The 23592-nt window shown below is 36.6% G+C and overlaps 6 protein-coding genes across 6 annotated transcripts in view; all 6 read right to left on the bottom strand.

Annotated features, from left to right (window-relative positions):
• Window positions 1–15976, bottom strand: part of LOC107262922 (acidic mammalian chitinase) — a 21475-nt gene extending 5499 nt beyond the window's left edge. Inside the window, exon 1 of the mRNA XM_015729597.1 lies at window positions 15962–15976. The gene's annotated coding sequence lies outside the window, so the exon portion shown is untranslated. The remainder of the gene's footprint in view (window positions 1–15961) is intronic.
• Window positions 1786–4785, bottom strand: LOC107262924 (chitotriosidase-1). The gene is made up of 8 exons (XM_015729603.2): window positions 4627–4785; window positions 4268–4514; window positions 3981–4196; window positions 2996–3140; window positions 2781–2913; window positions 2535–2709; window positions 2166–2428; window positions 1786–1913 (listed from the first exon to the last, which is right to left on the bottom strand). The coding sequence occupies exons 2-8, from the start codon at window positions 4506–4508 to the stop codon at window positions 1857–1859; spliced, it is 1230 nt and encodes a 409-aa protein (XP_015585089.1). The 5' UTR covers window positions 4509–4514; window positions 4627–4785; the 3' UTR covers window positions 1786–1856.
• LOC107262781 (chitotriosidase-1-like) lies at window positions 8085–9119 on the bottom strand. The gene is made up of 4 exons (XM_025080329.1): window positions 8982–9119; window positions 8736–8910; window positions 8394–8656; window positions 8085–8135 (listed from the first exon to the last, which is right to left on the bottom strand). The coding sequence occupies exons 1-4, from the start codon at window positions 9117–9119 to the stop codon at window positions 8085–8087; spliced, it is 627 nt and encodes a 208-aa protein (XP_024936097.1).
• LOC112493699 (probable chitinase 2) lies at window positions 9884–10363 on the bottom strand (the record flags this gene model as incomplete). The annotated part of the gene is made up of 2 exons (XM_025080328.1): window positions 9884–10083; window positions 10165–10363. Coding segments are annotated over 2 exons (399 nt in total), but the record flags the coding sequence as incomplete, so codon positions are not given.
• LOC107262780 (chitotriosidase-1) lies at window positions 11746–14695 on the bottom strand. Its single transcript, XM_015729314.2, has 8 exons — window positions 14548–14695; window positions 14193–14439; window positions 13838–14053; window positions 13084–13228; window positions 12868–13000; window positions 12622–12796; window positions 12272–12534; window positions 11746–12019 (listed from the first exon to the last, which is right to left on the bottom strand). The coding sequence occupies exons 2-8, from the start codon at window positions 14431–14433 to the stop codon at window positions 11816–11818; spliced, it is 1377 nt and encodes a 458-aa protein (XP_015584800.1). The 5' UTR covers window positions 14434–14439; window positions 14548–14695; the 3' UTR covers window positions 11746–11815.
• Window positions 15977–19407: 3431 nt separating the features above from the next.
• On the bottom strand, window positions 19408–22127 carry LOC107262925 (probable chitinase 2). The gene is made up of 7 exons (XM_015729604.2): window positions 21661–22127; window positions 21335–21550; window positions 20588–20732; window positions 20372–20504; window positions 20127–20301; window positions 19776–20038; window positions 19408–19517 (listed from the first exon to the last, which is right to left on the bottom strand). The coding sequence occupies exons 1-7, from the start codon at window positions 21899–21901 to the stop codon at window positions 19476–19478; spliced, it is 1215 nt and encodes a 404-aa protein (XP_015585090.1). The 5' UTR covers window positions 21902–22127; the 3' UTR covers window positions 19408–19475.
• Window positions 22128–23592: the final 1465 nt, after the last annotated feature.

Genomic DNA, 23592 nt, shown 5'->3' with positions numbered 1-23592 from the left:
TTCTTTCTAGCCACTCTTCCATTGTAGCCGCTATTTTTTAAGGCTCTGCGGATCGTTTGAGGATGCACGTTTTTTCCAGTCTCGTTTAACAGCTCTGATGCTAATTTTGGGGCACTGAGCTCAGGGTCCTTCTTTATTTTTCTTAGCAATTTTCTCTCATCGCGAACGTCTAGTTTCTTCGGTTGGCCTTTTTGGGGTATAAAATCTATACGATCCTCGCATTTGAACCGCTTGACTATATCTCCCACTGTACTCTTGCTTATGTTTAGCAGAGCAGCAATTTCTCTGTACGATTTTCCTTTGGCATTATGATATATTACAAATTGCCGTATATCGAAACTCGTGTTCGCTTTGCGAGGCATTGTACAAGTGTACTGCACGATGATCGGCAAATAACTACTAAAATAAGGCTTAAACTAGAACGCTTGTCTAGATTTGTAAATAAACATTGTCCTCTAATTTGGCGTAACTCGGCTTGAACATTGGAAAAAGCGCTACATTGTAAAGTGTCCGAATATTAAAGTAACGTGAAAATCGGACAATGTTTTATTTAAACCGTATTATTGAACAACCATTGTAAGTTATGTAAACAAAATTTACGCAATTGTTTATTAAGCGTATACGTCATCATAATCCTTAATCATTTCTTTTTATTTTTTGGTTATAAATTAAGTTATAACGTAATATAGTAAAAATCTCATAGTGTCCGAATATTAAAGTAACGTGAAAATCGGACAATGTTTTATTTAAACCGTATTATTGAACAACCATTGTAAGTTATGTAAACAAAATTTACGCAATTGTTTATTAAGCGTATACGTCATCATAATCCTTAATCATTTCTTTTTATTTTTTGGTTATAAATTAAGTTATAACGTAATATAGTAAAAATCTCATAGTGTCCGAATATTAAAGTTATTCACTGTACGTCGACGTCAATCGAAACTAGAAAGTTCACGCCTTTAACGATTCTTGCCTTTTCACACTTTTCAGGGCAGTTTGGACATTCATGTCCGACGTTTCTACATCGATGACATTTGAAGTTGAATTTTGATTTATCAAATCAAATCCCATCTTGGTGGCGTTTTTTGTTTTTCCAAATTCTTCCAGGATTTTCGTGCGTACATTGCACTTACGTCGTCTTCTTTCCATTTTTGTTTCCTCCCGTTCTATTTTTCTAGTGGTTTGATCTTTAGAGACCCGGGATCGGGGAGTTTATCTTGTGCCTCTTTACCGCATCGATATTATCATAGCTATTAGGTAGGCTCTGTAAAAGTATGATAGATTGTAGCTCATCATCAACGTCGAAAGATTCGATATCGAAAAATTCATCGCTGTTCGCGGATATCTCCGTCGGCTTCTAATCTGAGCATCGTAACGCCAGGTTTCATCGAAATATATCAAGTACTATAGATTTCAAAATAAACGGGAATGTGGTAAAATAAACTCTTTTATTATCTCTCGTTTTCTGCGGTCGTGTTTCGGAAAGGATTCTTTTTGGGATTGCGTGATTCTCTTTGTTTTGCAATTTTCATGAGAAGATTCAAGGGTCACTTGCTGTCTTTACGACACTTCATCTCTATTCAATCCTGTTTTCCTCTCAGCTGTTTCTTGTACATGGCAATCAGAGTGTCGTATATTTTATATTGTTGTATTTTATTTAACTATTATACATTCGGTCCAACATAATTCCTATTAGATGTGAAAGACTGAATAGTATCTGACAAAAGTACAAATGGACAATAGTAGTCAATAATATCGTTGGATATTAGTAAAAAAATCATAAAACATTATAATGCACAATTTATTTCCCACAATCCATTTTGATAAAGGATTACATGGTTATATAAAATATTTTAATCTTGTGCATCTTCTTGTCCATCATATAGTATAACTCCTCGTGAAGTCTTTTTCTGAAAGGAAATACAACAATTACAGCAGATTAGTAACATTCATAATATAGTCATGAGAATCATTAGCCTATGTTAAGAAGCAATTTCTTATGTTGGCACCACTCGTAGATGTCTACGTGTAGGATGACGTCCGTTTAATTTTCTCCCTTCCTCTATGGGTGTACCAAAAAACAAATGGTTCCTTTAATTTATAGAGCATTTGGATGCCTAAATTGGACCTTTGGCCGACTAAATGTAATCTTAAGTACTTACAGAATGGAGTATTGCCCTAGAAGCCTTAAGAAGTGGATAACGGCCGCAGCCACAAATTCCCCTGAAGTCATCAGTTTCTATGCTCCAGAACATTATGCCAGCGAGTCCAAGCTTCTTAGCGTATTTTATTTTTATCGCTAAACTTTTTTTATTATCGAATCCTATCCACTGATTTCCACTGTAAGCATAAGGCACTTTCTGTTCTTTATACCAGACAGTCGTCCAGTTTCCACTTAATTCTTTTTCGCAAAACTCATTGTAACCTATAATCAAAAGTATGTTCTCATAATCGTACAATATCGTACATAAAGTACAAATAAATACACTATATGAAAAAGTACAATACTGATATTAATTAATTTTACCGACCAAGGCTACCAGCTTCACGCGTGTAGGGGCCGGCATGTCCTGGACCAGCTGATGGACTTCCGGGTGTAGTCTTTGAAGTAACGGCCAATGTGAATGTCCTTCCATAAAGAGGCAATCCAAGTACCAATTTCGAAGCAGGAGCACCACTCTTCAGCCAGAAGTCGATAGACGCTTCCTGTGAAAGATTCAGATATTTTTAGATCTTTTGACAATTAAATGGCGGCAGTACATTGCTGCTACACTTACTATATTGTTCTGCAATAAGGTAGCATTATGTGCTTGATATTTGGCAGCAACCATTGGAGCGTGATGTCCTACAACTTTAGAGGAAGATGCAGTAGTCAAGTCATAAGTCATGACATTAATGTAATCCACAACTCTGTAAAAAATATGTGTAGACAAATTAATTGATTAATCGAACAATTATTCATCTCAATAAATAAAACCAGTAAATCCTTTACTTGGCTAGTTCTGGAATGTCGTAAGACGCAGTTGCAAGATCTTTGGTAGCTCCAACTGTAGCAGTTAGGAGAAGTTTGTGCTTTACAAATGCCGCCTTCAGTTCTTTCAAAAGAGCAATGAAGCCCTTCTTGTCTGCCTTCACTCCTGCGATACAACGCGAGTCAAATGAATGAAGAATGAAATACGTTTACAAGCACTCGAGGTACTTCGAGTGCAAAGATGCGTGTACTACAAATGCCCAAGTAATATTTTCAGACATATAAAGTTGAACTTGTCGTTAAATAATTTTATAAGGTATTTGATTAAACTCTGTGATTCGTAAAATATGTTAAATTTGAAATTTGTACATAATTTTCTGGTTTGGATTATTTTTTGTTAAAAATCCATTCCTGACTGCCATCCTGCCGCGGAAACCGTTACGGTTCTAATATGAGATTAAAGTTATTCTCACTGCGTGTACTACAAATGCCCAAGTAATATTTTCAGACATATAAAGTTGAAGCTGCCGTTAAACGATTTTATAAGGTATTTGATTAAACTCTGTGATTCGTGAAATATGTTAAATTTGAAATTTGTACATAAGTTTCCGGTTTCGATTATTTTTCGTCAAAAATCCATTCCTGACTGCTATCCTGCCGCAGAAACCGTTACGTTTCTAATATGAGATTAAAGTTATTCTCACATATGTCTATAATATATTCTCAAGAAAAAACTGGACGAATTTATTTTTAAAACCACGAAGCTTAATCTTTGAAATCCGTTCGGTCATTGCATATTTTATATGTCAGATTTCAAGATGATCAACATGAGAAATCCGAAATTGAAACGCGGACCAGAGCTTTTCCCATATGTCTCTGCAATAATGTTCCATTGTTTAAAGTGACAATCATTAAAAGTACATGAGCCGTCAGTTCATGCTAAAGACTTCAACAGGTCGAATATCGTTTACTTTCTGCACTTTCAACACAAAATAATAAATAATACCTCCACGTTGACAGGGATACTCCCAATCCATTTCCAATCCATCAAAATGATGCTTTTTAAGAAAAGCAACAGCGTTTTTAGCAAATGCCGTACGTAAATTAGCATGATTCACGACACGAGTGAAGTTTGTGCTAGCTGCATTCCATCCACCCATGCTAACGAGTATTTTCGGTGCTGTTTTCGTCTTCTTCAGAGCGACAAGTTTCCCGATATTATCTGCGTGATTCAGAAGAGATTTCATTGTTATACTTGTAAATTCTATTTATGATTATATTAATTGTTCATACTCTTTCCACCATGGTCTGGTAAATCGTTCTTCTTATCCAGGACGATGATATCTCCATTTGCCGTGAGACCGACAAATGCATAAATATAATGCGTGCATAAATTGGGTTCGATGTCGGAGACTTGGAAGTTGCCTTTTCCGGGACGATTCGTAGCCCAGCTTCCAAAATAGCACATCATTACTTTTCCCAAGACTGGACCCAAGAGGGTCGTCATTATGCAGATGATCACGGACAAGTTCATGATTGCCTAGTAGGTGATAAGTTTAACATAGCACAGAGTTAGGGAGTAATCGATTGAATATGAATAACGCAGCATACTAAATATTGAATACACTTTCCGTTGACTAAGTATTTCGTACCTTTTTCGGATACAGTCAACGCTCAGCCACTGGTCTACGTGCTGATTTCCCTCCTTTACAGCGTCGTACTGAATATGCGAATTTAGTACGCTCGATCTATGTATATTATTTATAGATATCTTAAACAAATTCATTAATGCGTTTCGTGCCAAGGTGGGCGTATACGCCTCTATACCAATAAGAAATTTCTTATTGGCCAATATAAAAATATTAGTTTGACATAGTGACGTTCGACTTTAATTTTTTACCATAAATTAAAAGATTGCGCCACAGGTGCGATGAATATTTGCGTAAGAGGGGATACTCAGGTGTAAAAGATATTGCAAAATTCCTTGTTCGTTCGTTAGTATTATAAAGTAATGTTCTTAGATAATCAAGAGACTCGGTCGAGTCTCGCGCCAAGTATAGGCAACCCGCCGTACAGGGCACGGCCCCCCGAGACTCTTTACTCGAAGCATCTCTTGTCCCTGTGTTTCGACTCAAATATTTTATGAACGGCTATGTGTGAGATAAAGTTATTGATACATTCATTATAGGAATCGAGGGTTCTAAATCGATTGCCACCAAGTTCAATACGATTAGTGTACGAGATCAGGGCGTATTCACATGGCGAGCGAGATGATTTTGTTTGAGGTTCGTCGTCGTCGTCATCGTCTTCGTCTTCGTCTTCGCACGTCCGTCTATTTTTTTATACGATAGATGACTGCTGACTGCTTTGCCTCCTTTACCTATTTGTACTCTGAATGGTGTTGGTAATTTACGAATACACAACACAATCAAATACAGTTTGTACCTGAAGCTACTGTTCACACCGAATTTCCAGTTAATATAAGGCTACTTTCACAATAGTACAGAATTATTAACGCTTTAATAGCATTAATGTGGAATGTGTGTATGGGTGTACGTATGTGTGTGCTTCGACATACTTCCTGTATTTTAAGTGACAGTTTTTAGAAATATAGGATGTCTAGGTGTCCCTCTCTGTAGTTTCCTGTATCTAGGTATCGGATTTTAAATAGATTCAGCAAATTCGTCTTATATACTTAAACCGTGAAATACCAAATCTATACTAGTGATTAGAAGGAGGAAAATGTTCAAGTATATGAGATTGATACAATGAAGATAATTTGGCAGTCCTGATCATAGTTAAATGATATAAACATTATCACAGGAATAAAAAATAAAAAATGTATAATCTAAAAAAAACTAGCCACCTTACACACAGCTATGAAACGCCGTAGCAAACACGGTTGCATAATTATTTCATTATGTACAAAGTTTTGGCTCACTTCCTTAAATTTTGCGAAAGCTGATGCAATAACGATATATTTTTGAAAATTTCAAAACCACGTAAAATCTGAACCGCTTTAGCGATCTTGTTGAAATTCAATACCAAACAACATTGAACGTATCTTCAGTTATGAAGAACTATTTAGCTAAATCGTCGAACCTTTACGAAAGTTAGAGCGACCACGCCCTTTTTTCAAAAAATTTTAAATCACATAAAATCTGAATGGCTGCATATATTTCATTAGAAATCGCAGCATTTAAAGAGGGATATCTACTTTACTTGCGTGCCAAATTTCAGTCCGATCGTTCTAACGGTTACTGAGTAAGAGGCAATTGAATTTTCGAAGCTCTGCACACACACACACACATACCTACATACATATATACGGACATTTTTTCTAAACTACTTTTCTTGACGTTTTAGACCATGTTAAGTATTCTAACATGAAAATCTCGAAAAAAAAATTTTCATGAAAACATAGCTTCCTCTATGAGGAAGCAAAAGTACTTCACCATCTTTTTTTTTACATTTATCCATCGTGCCAATTGTTGCGTGGTGATTCGATTTTATATTTCAAAATACTGTACGAGAAGCGAAATAATTTATTGTCTTGAAATTTGTATTCATTAATATTGTTAGGACGACGAATTGTACATAATTATAAATCCCTGTAGGATTATCGGCTGATACGATATTATTCACTGGTTAACTTACTGACAATGAGAAAATGACTTCAACGAATAAGTGCTTTTTAATGGACGAATAGATGCGTGGTATATTTTAAAATAAATTTAGTTATCTTCTCCATTTTTATTTTTTCCATGATCCTGATATTTAATCATGATTGATTGGGCCACGTGTTGTTTCGCGAATACTGCGCGCAACATCGCTTATATTAATATCAGGTATTTTACGTGCAAATATTTTACACGCCTTTCAAAGTTGGTTAAATGTATACTGTTTAAAAATAAATAAAATCATCAGTATTATTTTTAGTAATTAAGTATCTCAAAATATTTGAATAGCGTTCATCATTAATGAATCCCAGACAGTTATCCTCTCTGGGATTATGTCATGTACATACACGGAAGTTTCTTTGGTTTTGACGTAGTACCGTACGCTAACTGGTGATAAGCGATCATCTCATGCATACACAGTTACATTCCATTTTGTCCACTTTCCGCTCACGTTTCACTGGAAAAATGATAAGAGAATTCAATCAATGTCTTTATGGCGGCTTGTCGTATGCCTTTCTTTCTTTTTGATGTCTTTGTACACCTTTTTTTCATTTCTTTTGGCTCTACCTTTGATTATAAAGTATCGGACGTACCTCTTATCTATGCAGGTAATTTTCTAGACTTAAGAGGACTCGGAACCCATGATTCCCATGCGATTTAAATGTAACCAAATAGAATTGGTAAGTAACAGGTTTATCACAGAGGTTCTCGCCCGAAGCGGAATTTAGCGCGCAATCTGCTAGATCTACTATCATATTGGCACCAATTTCGCAATAATTAAATCAAAACTGAAGGACTAATCCGACCCAAAATTTTTTGCAATTTCCAAATTCACCTCGAAATTTTCGGGTCATCAAAATCCATGTTACATGCCCGTTGCCATCTTGGCCACCAACGTTCACGGTCGTCTATGCTCTAAGTGAGTAGTTGGGGTGGGGCTGATATGAGCCGATAATTTAATTTTAGACACAGAATAGACGTGTACTAGTATTTTTGATTGAACACAAATAAGTCAGACATGCCCGTGTATTATGTGTCTCGCGATTCTCATATGTAGAGTATATGTTAATGTATATGTATATAGAATTTCAATGGCAACGTCCATGAGAAGATTCAGGGGTCACTTGCTGTCTCTACGGTACTACCGATCAATCCTGTTTTCTTCTCAGCTGTTTCTTGTACGTGGCAATCAAAGTATCATAAGTATTTTATATTGTTGTATTTTATTTAATTACTTAATTTAATTAATTCGGTACAACATAATTCCTATTAGATTTGAAAGACTGAATAATATCTGACAAAAGTGAAAATGGTCAGTAGTAGTCAATAATATCGTTGGAAGTTCGTAAAAAAATCAGAAAACATTATAATGCATAATTTATTTCCCACAATCCATTTTAATAAAGGATTAAAAAGTTCTATAAAACATTTTAATCTTGTACATCTGGTACATTTTCTTGTACATCTCGTGAATTCGGGGTCTGAAAGTAAACACAGCAATTACAGTACAGCGACATTAGTAACATTCATAATATATTCATGAGAATCCTTAGCCTATGTTAAGAAGCAATTTCTTATGTTGGCACCACTCGTAGATGGCCACGTGTAGGATGGCGTCTGTTTAATTTTCTCCCTTCCTCTGTGGGTGTAACAAAAAAGGAATGGTTCCTTCGCTTCATAGAGCATTTGGATGCGTAAATTGGACCTTCTACTGACTACATGTAATCTTAGCTACTTACAGAATGGAGTGCTCTCCTAGAAGCCTTAAGAAGTGGATAAGGGCCGCAGCCACAATTTCCCCTGAAGTCATCAGTTTCTATGCTCCAGAACATTATGCCAGCGAGTCCAAGCTTCTTAGCGTATTTTATTTTTATCGCTAAACTTTTTTCATTATCGAATCCTATCCACTGATCTCCACTGTACGCATAAGGCACTTTCTGTTCTTCATACCAGACAGTGGTCCAGTTTCCACTTAATTGTTTTTCGCACAACTCATTGTAACCTTTAATCAAAGGATAATCACACAAATAAACACAGTGTACCAAAATAGTACAATATTGCTATTAATTAATTTTACCGACCAAGGCTACCAGCGCCGCCCGTGTAGGGACCGGCAAGTCCTGGACCAGCTGATGGACTTCCGGGTGTAGTCTTTGAAGTAACGGCCAATGTGAATGTCCTTCCATAAAGAGGCAATCCAAGTACCAATTTCGAAGCAGGAGCACCACTTTTCAGCCAGAACTTGATAGACGCTTCCTGTGAAAGATTCAGATATTTTTAGATCTTTTCATAATAAAATAGCGGCAGTACATTGCTGCAACACTTACTATATTGTTCTGCAATAAGGTAGCATTATGTGCTTGATATTTGGCAGCAACCATTGGAGCGTGATGTCCGACAACGAAATGCATAGATATAATGCGTGCATAAATCGGGTTCGATGTCGGACACTTCGAAGTGGCCATTTCCAACACGATACGTAGCCCAGCTTGCGAAATAGCACATCATTACTTTTCCCAAGGCTGGACCCAAGAGGGTCGTCATTATGCAGATGATCACGGACAAGTTCATGATTGCCTAGTAGGTGATAAGTTTAACACAGTATAGAGTAAAGGAGTAATTGTTTGAATATGAGTAACTCGGTATATACTAGATATTAAATACTCCTTCCGTTGTATTTCGTACCTTTTTCGGATACAGTCAACGCTCAGCCACTGGTCTAGGTGCCAATTTCCCTGCTTTACGGCGTCGCACGGAATATGAGAATTTAGTGCGCTCGATGCATATATATTATTCATAGATATCTTAAACAAATTAATTAGTGCGTTTCGTGCTTCGTTGGCTATATACGTCCCTATACGAATAAGAAACTTTTTATTGGCCAATATAATAGTATTAGTTTGAGATAGTCTCGTTTGACTTTAATTCTCTAGCATACGTTAAAAGATTGCACAGCAGGTGCGATGAATATTTGCGTAAGAGGAGATACTCAGGTGTAAAAGATATTGCAAAATTTTCTTCTTCGTTCGTTTATATTATAAAAGGATGTTCTTAGATAATTTTGTGTTACGATAAAATTAAATTCACGTCATTTGAATAAATTCCAATATTGTTTAACGGAATGACACTTGAATTCATAATAGCTTAATAGCGTTATAAAACATTTCGTTTTATCTGTAATATTTCCTTTTGTATCTTCAGTATTTCTATATTGCATGTCAGTTGTGAGTTACTCCCAATTGACGTTCAACCCATCAAAGTTATACGTTTTAAGGAAAGTAACAACATTTTTGACAAAAGTTGCACGAGTCGTTGGATCGGTTACCATTGGACTGAAAGTAGTACTGCCATGGTTCCAACCACCAATGCTTATCATTACCTTAGTACTTGGTGAGATCTCTTTGAGTGCTACGAATTTTCGAAAGCCATCTGCAATAAACAGGTGTAAATTCAATTCATAAAATATATGTTTATCATCAAATTGAACCTATTTTTCATGTTTTGCAATACCTTTACCACCACCTTCTGGTAAGTCGGCCCATGGATCGAATATGGTTATCCAACCATTAGCAGAAACTCCAATAAAAGCATAGATTATGTGGGTGCATATTGTGGGATCCATATGCTCTGAACCAAATAGCCCATTGCCTGGTCTATATGCAACCCAGCTTCCATAGTAGCACAGTATGACATATCCAAAGTTGACAGAAAAAATGATTTTATTTTGGAAACATTAAAAAATGGAGATAATACAATTAATTAGTATATATTAAGGATAAATGATATAATTACATTGAACGTGCGTTTGATTGGTATAATTAAAATAAGGCTGCAAACTGGAACCTTGCAAATTGCTTCCTCATTATTTTACTTGGTTTTTTCTATCACAATGATGCAAAGTAGAATCTTACACTTTGCTTCTTGATTCTTTTCTTTCGTTCAAAAAGCCTCCACTATGAGGAAGTTCTTTGATTTATTTTCGCGAGTTGTGTACAATTGATCTTTGGTACTTACAGGAATAAAAAATAAAAAATGTATAATCTAAAAAAAACTAGCCACCTTACACACAGCTATGAAACGCCGTAGCAAACACGGTTGCATAATTATTTCATTATGTACAAAGTTTTGGCTCACTTCCTTAAATTTTGCGAAAGCTGATGCAATAACGATATATTTTTGAAAATTTCAAAACCACGTAAAATCTGAACCGCTTTAGCGATCTTGTTGAAATTCAATACCAAACAACATTGAACGTATCTTCAGTTATGAAGAACTATTTAGCTAAATCGTCGAACCTTTACGAAAGTTAGAGCGACCACGCCCTTTTTTCAAAAAATTTTAAATCACATAAAATCTGAATGGCTGCATATATTTCATTAGAAATCGCAGCATTTAAAGAGGGATATCTACTTTACTTGCGTGCCAAATTTCAGTCCGATCGTTCTAACGGTTACTGAGTAAGAGGCAATTGAATTTTCGAAGCTCTGCACACACACACACACATACCTACATACATATATACGGACATTTTTTCTAAACTACTTTTCTTGACGTTTTAGACCATGTTAAGTATTCTAACATGAAAATCTCGAAAAAAAAATTTTCATGAAAACATAGCTTCCTCTATGAGGAAGCAAAAGTACTTCACCATCTTTTTTTTTACATTTATCCATCGTGCCAATTGTTGCGTGGTGATTCGATTTTATATTCCAAAATACTGTACGAGAAGCGAAATAATTTATTGTCTTGAAATTTGTATTTATTAGTATTGTTAGGACGACGAATTGTACATAATTATAAATCCCTGTAGGATTATCGGCTGATACGATATTATTCACTGGTTAACTTACTGACAATGAGAAAATGACTTCAACGAATAAGTGCTTTTTAATGGACGAATAGATGCGTGGTATATTTTAAAATAAATTTAGTTATCTTCTTCATTTTTATTTTTTTCTACGGTCATGATATTTAATCATGGTTCATTGGGCCACGTGTTGTGTCGCGAATACTACGCGCAACGTCGCTTATATTGTACAAATGTTCGACGGCAGTCAGTAATATTGTTGGATGGCAGTAAAAAAATCCCAAAAGACTGCAATGCATGATTTATTTTTCACAATCCATCTCGATAAAGGATTACATAGTTCTACAGAATATTTTAATCTTCTTGTACATCTTCTTCTCTATCATCTTCTTCTGTATCATCTTCTTCTGTATCATCTTCTTCTCTATCATCTTCTTCTATATCATCTTCTTCTCTATCATCTTCTTCTCTATCATTTTCTTCTATATCATCTTCTTCTCTATCATCTTCTTCATCTTCTTCTACATTATATAGTATACCTCCTCGTAAAGTCTTTTTCTGAAAGTAAACACAGCAATTACAGCAGATTAGTAACATACCTAATATATTCATGAGAATCATTAGCCTACGTTAAGAATCAATTTCTAATATTGGCACCACTCGTAGATGTCTACGTGTAGGATGGCGTCTGTTTATATTTCTCCGTTCGTTTGTGGGTGTACCAAAAAACAAATGGTTCCTTCGCTTTATAGAGAATTTGGATGCGTAAATTGGACCTTCTACCCACTAAATGTAATCTTAGCTACTTACAGAATGGAGTGCTGTCCTAGAAGCCTTAAGAAGTGGATAAGGGCCGCAGCCACAATTTCCCCTGAAGTCATCAGTTTCTATGCTCCAGAACATTATGCCAGCGAGTCCAAGCTTCTTAGCATAATGTATTTTTACTGCTAAACTTCTTTCATTATCGTATCCTATCCACTGGTTTCCCTTATAAGCATAAGGCACTTTCTGTTTTTTATCCCAGACCCTTGTCCAGTTTGCATCAAATTGTTTTTCGCAAAACTCATTGTAACCTGTAATTAAAAGTATCTCCCATAATCGCACAAATAAATGCAGTATATCAAAAAATTCCAATATTGCTAGTAATTAATTTTACCGACCAATGTAACCAGCTTCACGCGTGTAACGGCCGGCATGCCCTGGACCAGCTGACGGACTTCCGGGTTTAGTCAATGTAACATGGGCCAATGTGAATGTTCTTCCATAAAGAGGCAATCCAAGTACCAATTTCGAAGCAGGAGCACCACTTTTCAGCCAGAACTTGATAGACGCTTCCTGTGAAAGATTCAGATATTTTTAGATCTTTTGACAATTAAATGGCGGCAGTACATTGCTTCTACACTTACTATATTGTTCTGCAATAAGGTAGCATTATGTTCTTGATAACTGGCAGCAACCATTGGAGCGTGATGTCCTACAACTTTAGAGGAAGATGCAGTAGTCAAGTCATAAGTCATGACATTAATGTAATCCACGATACTGTAAAATAATTTGTACAGAAAAATTAATTAATTATTCAAACAATTATTCATCGCAATAAATAAAATCAGTGAATCCTTTACTTGGCTAGTTCTGGAATGTTGTAAGACGGAGTTGCAAGATGTTTGGTAGCTCCAACTGCAGCAGTTAGGAGAAGTCCTTCCTTTACAAATGCCGCCTTCAGTTCTTTCAAAAGAGCAATGAAGCCCTTCTTGTCTGCCTTCACTCCTGCGATACAACGCGAGTCAAATGAATGAAGAATGAAATACGTTTACAAGCACTCGAGGTACTTCGAGTGCAAAGATGCGTGTACTACAAATGCCCAAGTAATATTTTCAGACATATAAAGTTGAAGCTGCCGTTAAACGATTTTATAAGGTATTTGATTAAACTCTGTGATTCGTGAAATATGTTAAATTTGAAATTTGTACATAAGTTTCCGGTTTCGATTATTTTTCGTCAAAAATCCATTCCTGACTGCTATCCTGCCGCAGAAACCGTTACGTTTCTAATATGAGATTAAAGTTATTCTCACATATGTCTATAATATATTCTCAAGAAAAAACTGGACGAATTTATTTTTAAAACCACGAAGCTTAATCTTTGAAATCCGTTCGGTCATTGCATATTTTATATGTCAGATTTCAAGATGATCAACATGAGAAATCCGAAATTGAAACGCGGACCAGAGCTTTTCCCATATGTCTCTGCAATAATGTTCCATTGTTTAAAGTGACAATCATTAAAAGTACATGAGCCGTCAGTTCATGCTAAAGACTTCAACAGGTCGAATATCGTTTACTTTCTGCACTTTCAACACAAAATAATAAATAATACCTCCACGTTGACAGGGATACTCCCAATCCATTTCCAATCCATCAAAATGATGCTTTTTAAGAAAAGCAACAGCGTTTTTAGCAAATGCCGTACGTAAATTAGCATGATTCACGACACGAGTGAAGTTTGTGCTAGCTGCATTCCATCCACCCATGCTAACGAGTATTTTCGGTGCTGTTTTCGTCTTCTTCAGAGCGACAAATTTCCCGATATTATCTGCGTGATTCAGAAGAATTAATATTTAATAAATTAATAAATAATTAATATTTATAAAGGTTATTTGCACGTTACAAATTAATATTGAGATTTTATTATACTTGTAAATTCTATTTATGATTATATTAATTGTTCATACTCTTTCCACCACGGGTTGGTAAATCGTTACGCTCATCCAGGACTCTGATATCTCCATTTGCCGTGAGACCGACAAATGCATAAATATAATGCGTGCATAAATTGGGTTCGATGTCGGAGACTTGGAAGTTGCCTTTTCCGGGACGATTCGTAGCCCAGCTTCCAAAATAGCACATCATTACTTTTCCCAAGGCTGGACCCAAGAGGGTCGTCATTATGCAGATGATCACGGACAAGTTCATGATTGCCTAGTAGGTGATAAGTTTAACACAGTACAGAGTAAAGGAGTAATTGTTTGAATATGAGTAACTCGGTATATACTATATATTAAATAGTCCTTCCGTTGTATTTCGTACCTTTTTCGGATATGGACAACGTTCAGTCACTGGTCGACGTGCCAATTTCCCTGCTTTACGGCGTCGGACGGAATATGAGAATTTAGTGCGCTCGGTACATATATACTATTCATAGATATCTTAAACAAATTCATTAGTGCGTTCCGTGCTACGTGGGCTATATACGTCCCTATACGAATAAGAAACTTCTTATTGGTCAATAAATTAAAATATTGCGCCACAGGTGCAAAGAATATTCGCGTGAGAGGGGATACTCAGCTGCAAAAGATATTTTACGATTTTCTTGTTCGTTCGTTCGTATTATAAAATGATATTCTTAGTTTATTTTGTATTACGGTAATATGAATATTATACAGTTATTCGTCCGGACAGAATCGCAGTACATTTCCCCGTATACCAGGTCTCCGTATAGGAAGTGGCCCCGTATTCTCTTTCTAGTACACACTGTGGGACGACCACCAAGCATTCGCACCCTGTGACCATAGCCTAACCTGTCCTAGTCAAGGACTTACAAAATGTAAAATAACACATCCGGACGAATAAAATACAGTTATTGGTCCGACATAGCTATACATTATACGTATAATATAGCTGAAACTTATTTTTGAAAATGTCAATGGATTTGGCCAATTGCCGGACGACTAGATACTGCGTAAAATATGCATATACATTGTCCTCAAGAGCTTCCTTCAGTTCTGACAGTAAATAGACATAATTCACCACATTGGTACTTATACCTGAAGTTATTTATCAAAAATATATAGCGTTGTCTAGCCAAACACAGTATATAAATAGTATTTGTCTAGATAGTAGTGCTACGTTGTGGAGGATACTCCCAATTGACGTCTAAACCATAGAAGTTATACGTTTTAAGGAAAGCAACGATATTTTTGACAAAAGTTGCACGAGTCGTTGGATCGGTTACCATTGGACTGAAAGTAGTACTGCCATGGTTCCAACCACCAATGCTTATCATTACCTTAGTACTTGGTGAGATCTCTTTGAGGCCTACGAATTTTCGAAAGCCGTCTGCAATTAACGGGTATAAATTCAATTCATAAAATATATGGTTATCATCAGATTGAAATTATTTTTCATGTTTTGCGATACCTTCACCACTACCTCCTGGTAAGTGGGCCCATGGATCGAATATGGTTATCCACCCATTAGCAGAAACTCCAATACAAGCATAAATTATGTGTGTGCATATTGTGGGATCCATATGCTCCGGATTAAATAGCCTGGTCTATATGCAGTCCAGCTTCCATATGCAGTAGCCCAGTATGATATGTCCAAGGGCAGTTGACAGTAAAAGTGATTTTATTTTGGAAACATTAAAAAATGAAGATAATACAATTAATACACAGGAAACAGTATAAATTAAGGATAAATGATATAATTACAATTAACGTACTTTGTATTGGTATAATTTAAAGATACTCCATGATTCTCGCACGTATATTTTAAATAGATTCAGCAAATTCGTCTTATGTACTCAAACCGTGAAATACCAAATCTATACTAGTGATTAGAAGGAGGAAAATGTTCAAGTATATGAGATTGATACAAAGACGATAATTTGGCAGTCCTGATCATAGTTAAATGATATAGACATTATCGAAGCTGATGCAATAACGATATATTTTTGAAAATTTCAAAACCACGTAAAATCTGAACCGCTTTAGCGATCTTGTTGAAATTCAATACCAAACAACATTGAACGTATCTTCAGTTATGAAGAACTATTTAGCTAAATCGTCGAACCTTTACGAAAGTTAGAGCGACCACGCCCTTTTTTCAAAAAATTTTAAATCACATAAAATCTGAATGGCTGCATATATTTCATTAGAAATCGCAGCATTTAAAGAGGGATATCTACTTTACTTGCGTGCCAAATTTCAGTCCGATCGTTCTAACGGTTACTGAGTAAGAGGCAATTGAATTTTCGAAGCTCTGCACACACACACACACATACCTACATACATATATACGGACATTTTTTCTAAACTACTTTTCTTGACGTTTTAGACCATGTTAAGTATTCTAACATGAAAATCTCGAAAAAAAAATTTTCATGAAAACATAGCTTCCTCTATGAGGAAGCAAAAGTACTTCACCATCTTTTTTTTTACATTTATCCATCGTGCCAATTGTTGCGTGGTGATTCGATTTTATATTTCAAAATACTGTACGAGAAGCGAAATAATTTATTGTCTTGAAATTTGTATTTATTAATATTGTTAGGACGACGAATTGTACATAATTATAAATCCCTGTAGGATTATCGGCTGATACGATATTATTCACTGGTTAACTTACTGACAATGAGAAAATGACTTCAACGAATAAGTGCTTTTTAATGGACGAATAGATGCGTGGTATATTTTAAAATAAATTTAGTTATCTTCTTCATTTTTATTTTTTCTACGGTCATGATATTTAATCATGGTTCATTGGGCCACGTGTTGTTTCGCGAATACTGCGCGCAACATCGCTTATATTAATATCAGGTATTTTACGTGCAAATATTTTACATGCCTTTCAAAGTTGGTTAAATGTATACTGTTTAAAAATAAATAAAATCATCAGTATTATTTTTAGTAATTAAGTATCTCAAAATATTTGAATAGCGTTCATCATTAATGAATCCCAGACAGTTATCCTCTCTGGGATTATGTCATGTACATACACGGAAGTTTCTTTGGTTTTGACGTAGTACCGTACGCTAACTGGTGATAAGCGATCATCTCATGCATACACAGTTACATTCCATTTTGTCCACTTTCCGCTCACGTTTCACTGGAAAAATGATAAGAGAATTCAATCAATGTCTTTATGGCGGCTTGTCGTATGCCTTTCTTTCTTTTTGATGTCTTTGTACACCTTTTTTTCATTTCTTTTGGCTCTACCTTTGATTATAAAGTATCGGACGTACCTCTTATTTATGCAGGTAATTTTCTAGACTTAAGGGGACTCGGAACCCATGATTCCCATGCGATTTAAATGTAACCAAATAGAATTGGTAAGTAACAGGTTTATCACAGAGGTTCTCGCCCGAAGCGGAATTTTTGCGCGCAATCCGCTAGGTCAACTATCGTCTTGGCAGCAATTTGGCAATAATTAAATCAAAACTGAATGACTAATCGGGTCCAAAGTTCTTTGCAATTTTGAAGTTCACTTCGAAATTTTCGGGTCGATAAAACCTATCGTAAGAATGTTCGAGAAATCGGGGAATGATCCATGTTACATGCCCGTTGCCATCTTGGTCACCAACGCTCACGGTCGTCTATGCTCTAAGTGAGTGAATATCAGACAGGGAACACCCAGTAATATCGAGGCACCACCGAACAGACGTCATAAGGGAACGTGGACGATCGCCGAAAACACTTTGTGACGTCCACCCCAAAGAGTTAGAGGACCCGTTGCCCTATCACATGCCTATTGGCCGCAGAAGAGGCGCGAAAGTGGCGTGTCCAGCCGTACGTGCCAAAGGCCCTACGCACCCTGTTCCGAAAAGCGCCTCTCGAACCTCAAGCATAGACGGTGGCTGGCGGGAGGAAGTCCACGTGATCCTTCCGAGAAACCGAAGAAGGAGGACGCGCCTTCGCACCCCTGTAGCCAAGGCGATAAGGAGGATGATACCTGGACCCTACCAAGGGCCCAATCAGGAGGCTGCCCTAGTATTCTAAGCCCGGGAAGAACTAGCTACCGTCGAGAACCGGCCCCGTAAATGGGGAACCGTGCACCTCGTTGGAAGTAAGGAAACTCGTTGGGCATAATCGCTCTAGTCTATCACAGTATTAATACTATGATAACTTGAGTAACTTTCGTACCGCCCTGTCGAAATGAAAAGGGGATCATAACCAGGTTTAAATTTTGGTGTGTGAATAAGTTCGGTATAGGACCTAAAGCGTCGGATTAGCTGTGGAGAATTTCACCACCGGCCGAACCCCGAGGCGATACATCGCTCTCCTGCTGGCTGTCCGTGGTTACGTCCAGACGTGAAAAATTTCATTGTTAGGTTAGTGAGTTCTGAGGTTCGATTCGCGTGGAATTTTCCTAGCATTAGTGCCGCCTGGTATCGCTATGGAATCCTTCCGATTCGAGGCTATTCTCATATTCGGGAAAATTCCGTGGTTATTGTATCTTAGCTTATTATATCGAATAATTGTGTTAAGCAGATTAGTAGAGACGAATTCTAGTTAAGAGTTAGTTAATTCTATATTACGGATCCTGGAGTGTGGCCACTGAGACTACGTGCTGTGATCGCCTCTCGATTACGTGACGTACCTTATTATGCGTTTGCTTCTATCTTACTTTGCTTTGTTATTTTCAGAAGCTATTGATCTGTATTTTATCTGTTCATTATTTATTTCATTCTCGCGAATATTAAATCGCGATTGTCTTACCCATATTATACCTGTGCCTTATTATTGTCTAATTCATATGTGCATATATACCATTGCTTAGCGTTCTCTAGTGATAGTGCTTTCGTCTTTTTCTAACTTACTAACCTTGGGACTATCGTTCCGTGAACGATGCGCTATTAGCTACGCCCATGTAGTATTGCTGATAGGGCTATCGCACTATTGTTATTCGGTGAGAAGATTCAGGACTCACTTGCTGCCTTTACAACACTTCGCCTCTGATCAACTTTGTTTTCCAGTCCGCTGTTTCGTGTATGTGGCAATTGGAGTTTCGTGTTTATATTATATACTGTTGTATTTTATTTAACTATATTATATTCGGTCCAACGTAATTCCTATTAGATTTGAAAAACTGAATAGTATCTGACAGAACTACAAATGGTCAATAGTAGTCAATAATACCGTTGAATGTTGATAAAAAAAAATAAAAAAATATTATAATGCCCAATTTATTTCCCACAATTCACCTCGATAATGGATTACAAAGTTCTATAGAATATTTTAATCTTGTCCATCATCTTCATCTCCTTCTGAAGTCGTAATCTGAAAGGGAACACAGCAATTACAGTACAGCGACATTAGTAATATTCATAATATATTCATGACAATCATTAGCCTATGTTAAGAAGCAATTTCTTATGTTGGCACCACTCGTAGATGTCTACGTGTAGGATGACGTCCGTTTAATTTTCTCCCTTCCTCTATGGGTGTACCAAAAAACGAATGGTTCCTTCGCTTTATAGAGCATTTGGATGCGTGAATTGGACCTTGTACCAACTAAATGTAATCTTAGCTACTTACAGAATTGAGTGCTTTCTTAGAAGCCCTAAGAAGCGGATAACGGCCGTGGCCACAATTTCCCGTGAAATCATCAGTTTCTATGCTCCAGAACATTATGCCAGCGAGTCCAAGCTTCTTAGCGTAATTTATTTTTGTCGTTAAACTTCTTGTATTATCGAATCCTACCCACTGGGATCCTCTGAAAGCATAAGGCACTGACTGTTCCTTATACCAGACAGTAGTCCAGTTTCCACCTTTTTGTTTGTTGCACAACTCATTAAAACCTGCAATCGAAAGTATGCTCTCATAATCGCACAAATAAATGCAGTATATCAAAATAGTACAATATTGCTATTATATAATTTTACCGACCCATGCTACCAGCTTCACGCGTGTAGGGGCCGGGATGTCCTGGACCAGCTGACGGACTTCCGGGTGTAGTCAATGTAACATGGGCCAATGTGAACGTTCTTCCATAAAGAGGCAATCCAAGTACCAATTTTGAAGCAGGAGCACCTCTCTTCATCCAGAAACTGAGAGACGATTTCTGTGAAAGATTCAAATATTTTTAGATCTTTGACAATTAAATGGCGGGAGCACATTGCTTCTACACTTACTACATTGTTATGCATTAATCTAGAACTGTTTGCTTGATAACTGGCAGGAGCCAGTGGTGCGTGATGTCCTACAATGGTCGAGAAAGTTGCACCAACCATGTCAAATGTCATGACATTAATGTAATCCACGGCTCTGTAAAAATATTTGTGTAGACAAATGAATTAATCATTGGAACAATTATTTATCTCAGTAAATAAAACCAGTGAATCCTTTACTTGGATAGTGCTGCAATTTCGTAAGATGGAATTGCAAGATCTTCGGCAGCTCCAACTGCTACAGTTACGAGGAGTCCTTTCTTCACAAATGCCGCCTTCACTTCATTCGCAAATACGATGAACGTTTTCCTGTCGGCAGGCCTTCCTGCGATACAACGTGAGTCAAACGAATGAAGAACGAAATACGTTTACAAGCACTGGAGGTAATTCGCAATATTTTCAAACATATAAAATTGTACCTGCCGTTAAACGATTCTATAATGTATTTCATTAAACTCTGTGATTCATAAAATATGCTAAATTTGGAATTTTTACATAATTTTCTGTTTTCGATTACTTTTTCTTAAAAAATCCAATCCTGACTGCTATCCCGCCGCGGAAACCGTGACGGTTCCAATATATGAGATTGAGCTTATTCTCGCGTATGTCTATAATATGTTCTCTAAAGAAACTTCGATCACTTTATTATTATATATATGTATATATATTATAAAGCGCGAAGCTTAATCTCTGAAATTTGCTCGGCCTATTGCATATTTTATATTTCAGATTTCAAGATGATTAAGCTGAGAAATCTGAATTTGAAACACGGACCAGAGCTTTTTCCATACGCCTCTGTGATAATGTTTGATTTTTTTAAAGTGACAATCATTAAAAATACACGAGCCGTCAGCACGTGCTGAAAGCTTCATACTGGTTGAATATCGCCTACTTTCTGTACTTAAAGTGCGATATAGTTAATAATACCTCCATTTTGAGCGGGATAATCCCAAGCCACATCCAATCCATCAAAATTATACTTTTCCAGAAAAGTAATGAGGTTTTTAACAAATTTCTCTCGATAATGTCTATTGTTCACGATAATAGTGAAGTTCGTACTAGCTGCATTCCATCCACCGATGCCAGCGAGTACTTTGGGTGCTGTTTTCGTATTTTTCAGAGCGACAAATTTCCCGATATTATCTGCATAATTCAGAAGAATTAATTAATTACATTACTTGTACGTTACAAATTAATATTGAGATTTGATTATACTTGTGAATTCTATTTATGATTATATTAATTATCCATACTCTTTCCACCATTGTCAGGTAAATCATTCCACGGATCCAGGGAGAAGATATCTCCGTTTGCCGCGGCACCGATAAATGCATAAATATAATGCGTGCATAAACTGGGATCGATGTTGGACACTTGGAAGTTGCCTCTTCCAGGACGATACGTAGCCCAGCTTCCGAAATAGCATATCATTACTTCTCCCAAGGCTGGACCCAAGAGGGTCGTCATTATGCACATGATCACGGACAGGTTCATGATTGCCTAGTAGGTAATAAATTTAACACAGTACACAGTAAGGGAGTAATTGATTGAATATGAATAACACAGTATGTTGACTAAGTATTTCGTATGTTTTCTGGTTATAGACGACGCTCAGCCACTGGTCGACGTGCTGATTTCCCTCCTTTACAGCGTCGTACTGAATATGCGAATTTAGTGCGCTCGATGCATGTATTTATATGTATCTTAAACAAATACTTTAATACGTTCCGTGCTACGTGAGGAGCATACGCCTTTATATGAATGAGAGACTTTGTATTAGCCAATATGGAAATATTAATTTTAGATAATCTCGTTTGACTTTAATTTTCTATCATAAATGAAAGAATTGCGCCACAGGTGCAAAGAATATTTGCGTAAGAGGGGATACTCACAAGGAATGTACCTAAGGTGTCCCCCTCCGATTTTGTTTCTCTTGAAATATGTTATTCTCCATTAAAATCTAAGAGACACGTTTCTTTTTATCGGTGGAAAAATGGTTTTAGGGGGTTGAACGTACGTTGCATTTGTATAATTAAAAAAGTACTCCAGGATTTTCGCTCGTGTACTTAAAATTGAATAACAAATTCGCCTTATGCATTTGATGCGTGAAATACCAAATATATGCTTATGATTAGAAAAAAGAAAATGTTCAAGTAAGTATATGAGTTTGGTAAAAGCGGTAATTTGGCAGTCCTGATCATATATAAATGACATAAACATTATCGCACTATAGAATTTCTGCGTCGCAGGAATTTATTAGTCATCGGCATATAAATTCATCTCAATCTGTTTCAGTGATTTCGACTTACTTGGAAGAACGTCTACTTCTTTGTCATTAATGATATATCTCATTCACTGTAATATTTAATCTTACTAAAATTATTATTCATTACTACGTAACAAGTCATGTCTCATGGATCATAAGTGATAACTAGATTTATAACAAGCAATAATTTGATAAGGCCATTAATTTTAAATATTAACTAAAATATATATTTTAAATGGATTAAAGTAAATTTCTTGTAATGAAATTTTATTTTGATGCCGTAAGAGTGTAATTACGTATCTAATCATAATACCTAATATTAATCAAGAGACTCGGTCGAGTCTCGCGCCAAGTACAGGCAACCGGCTGTACGGGGCATGGCCCGCCGAGACTCCTTACTCGAGTCAACTCCTTATACCTGTGTTTGGAACGAAATATCTTATGAACCGCTATATATGAGGAAAAGTTATTGATATATTCACTATAGGAATTAAAGATTCTGAAGCGATTGCCACCACGTTCAATACGATTTGTGTACGAGATCAGGGCGTAATATTTCGTTCCAAACACAGGTATAAGGAGTTGACTCGAGTAAAGAGTCTCGGCGCGCTGCGCCCTGTACAGCCGGTTGCCTGTACGTGGCGCGAGACTCGACCGAGTCTCTTGATACCTGTGTTTGGAACGAAATATCTTATGAACCGCTATATATGAGGAAAAGTTATTGATATATTCACTATAGGAATTAAAGATTCTGAAGCGATTGCCACCACGTTCAATACGATTTGTGTACGAGATCAGGGCGTATTGAGATGGCGAGCGAGATGATTTTATTTCAGTTCCGTCGTCGTCGTCGTCGTCGTCTTCGCACGTCCATCAACTTTTTTACACGACAGATGGCGCTGACTGCTTTGCCTTCTTT

The sequence above is a fragment of the Cephus cinctus genome, unplaced genomic scaffold (genome assembly GCF_000341935.2).
Source record: "Cephus cinctus unplaced genomic scaffold, Ccin1 Ccin1_scaffold0129, whole genome shotgun sequence".
NCBI classification, from domain to species: Eukaryota; Metazoa; Arthropoda; class Insecta; order Hymenoptera; family Cephidae; genus Cephus; species Cephus cinctus.
This window is presented reverse-complemented; position numbering and strand designations above follow the sequence as displayed.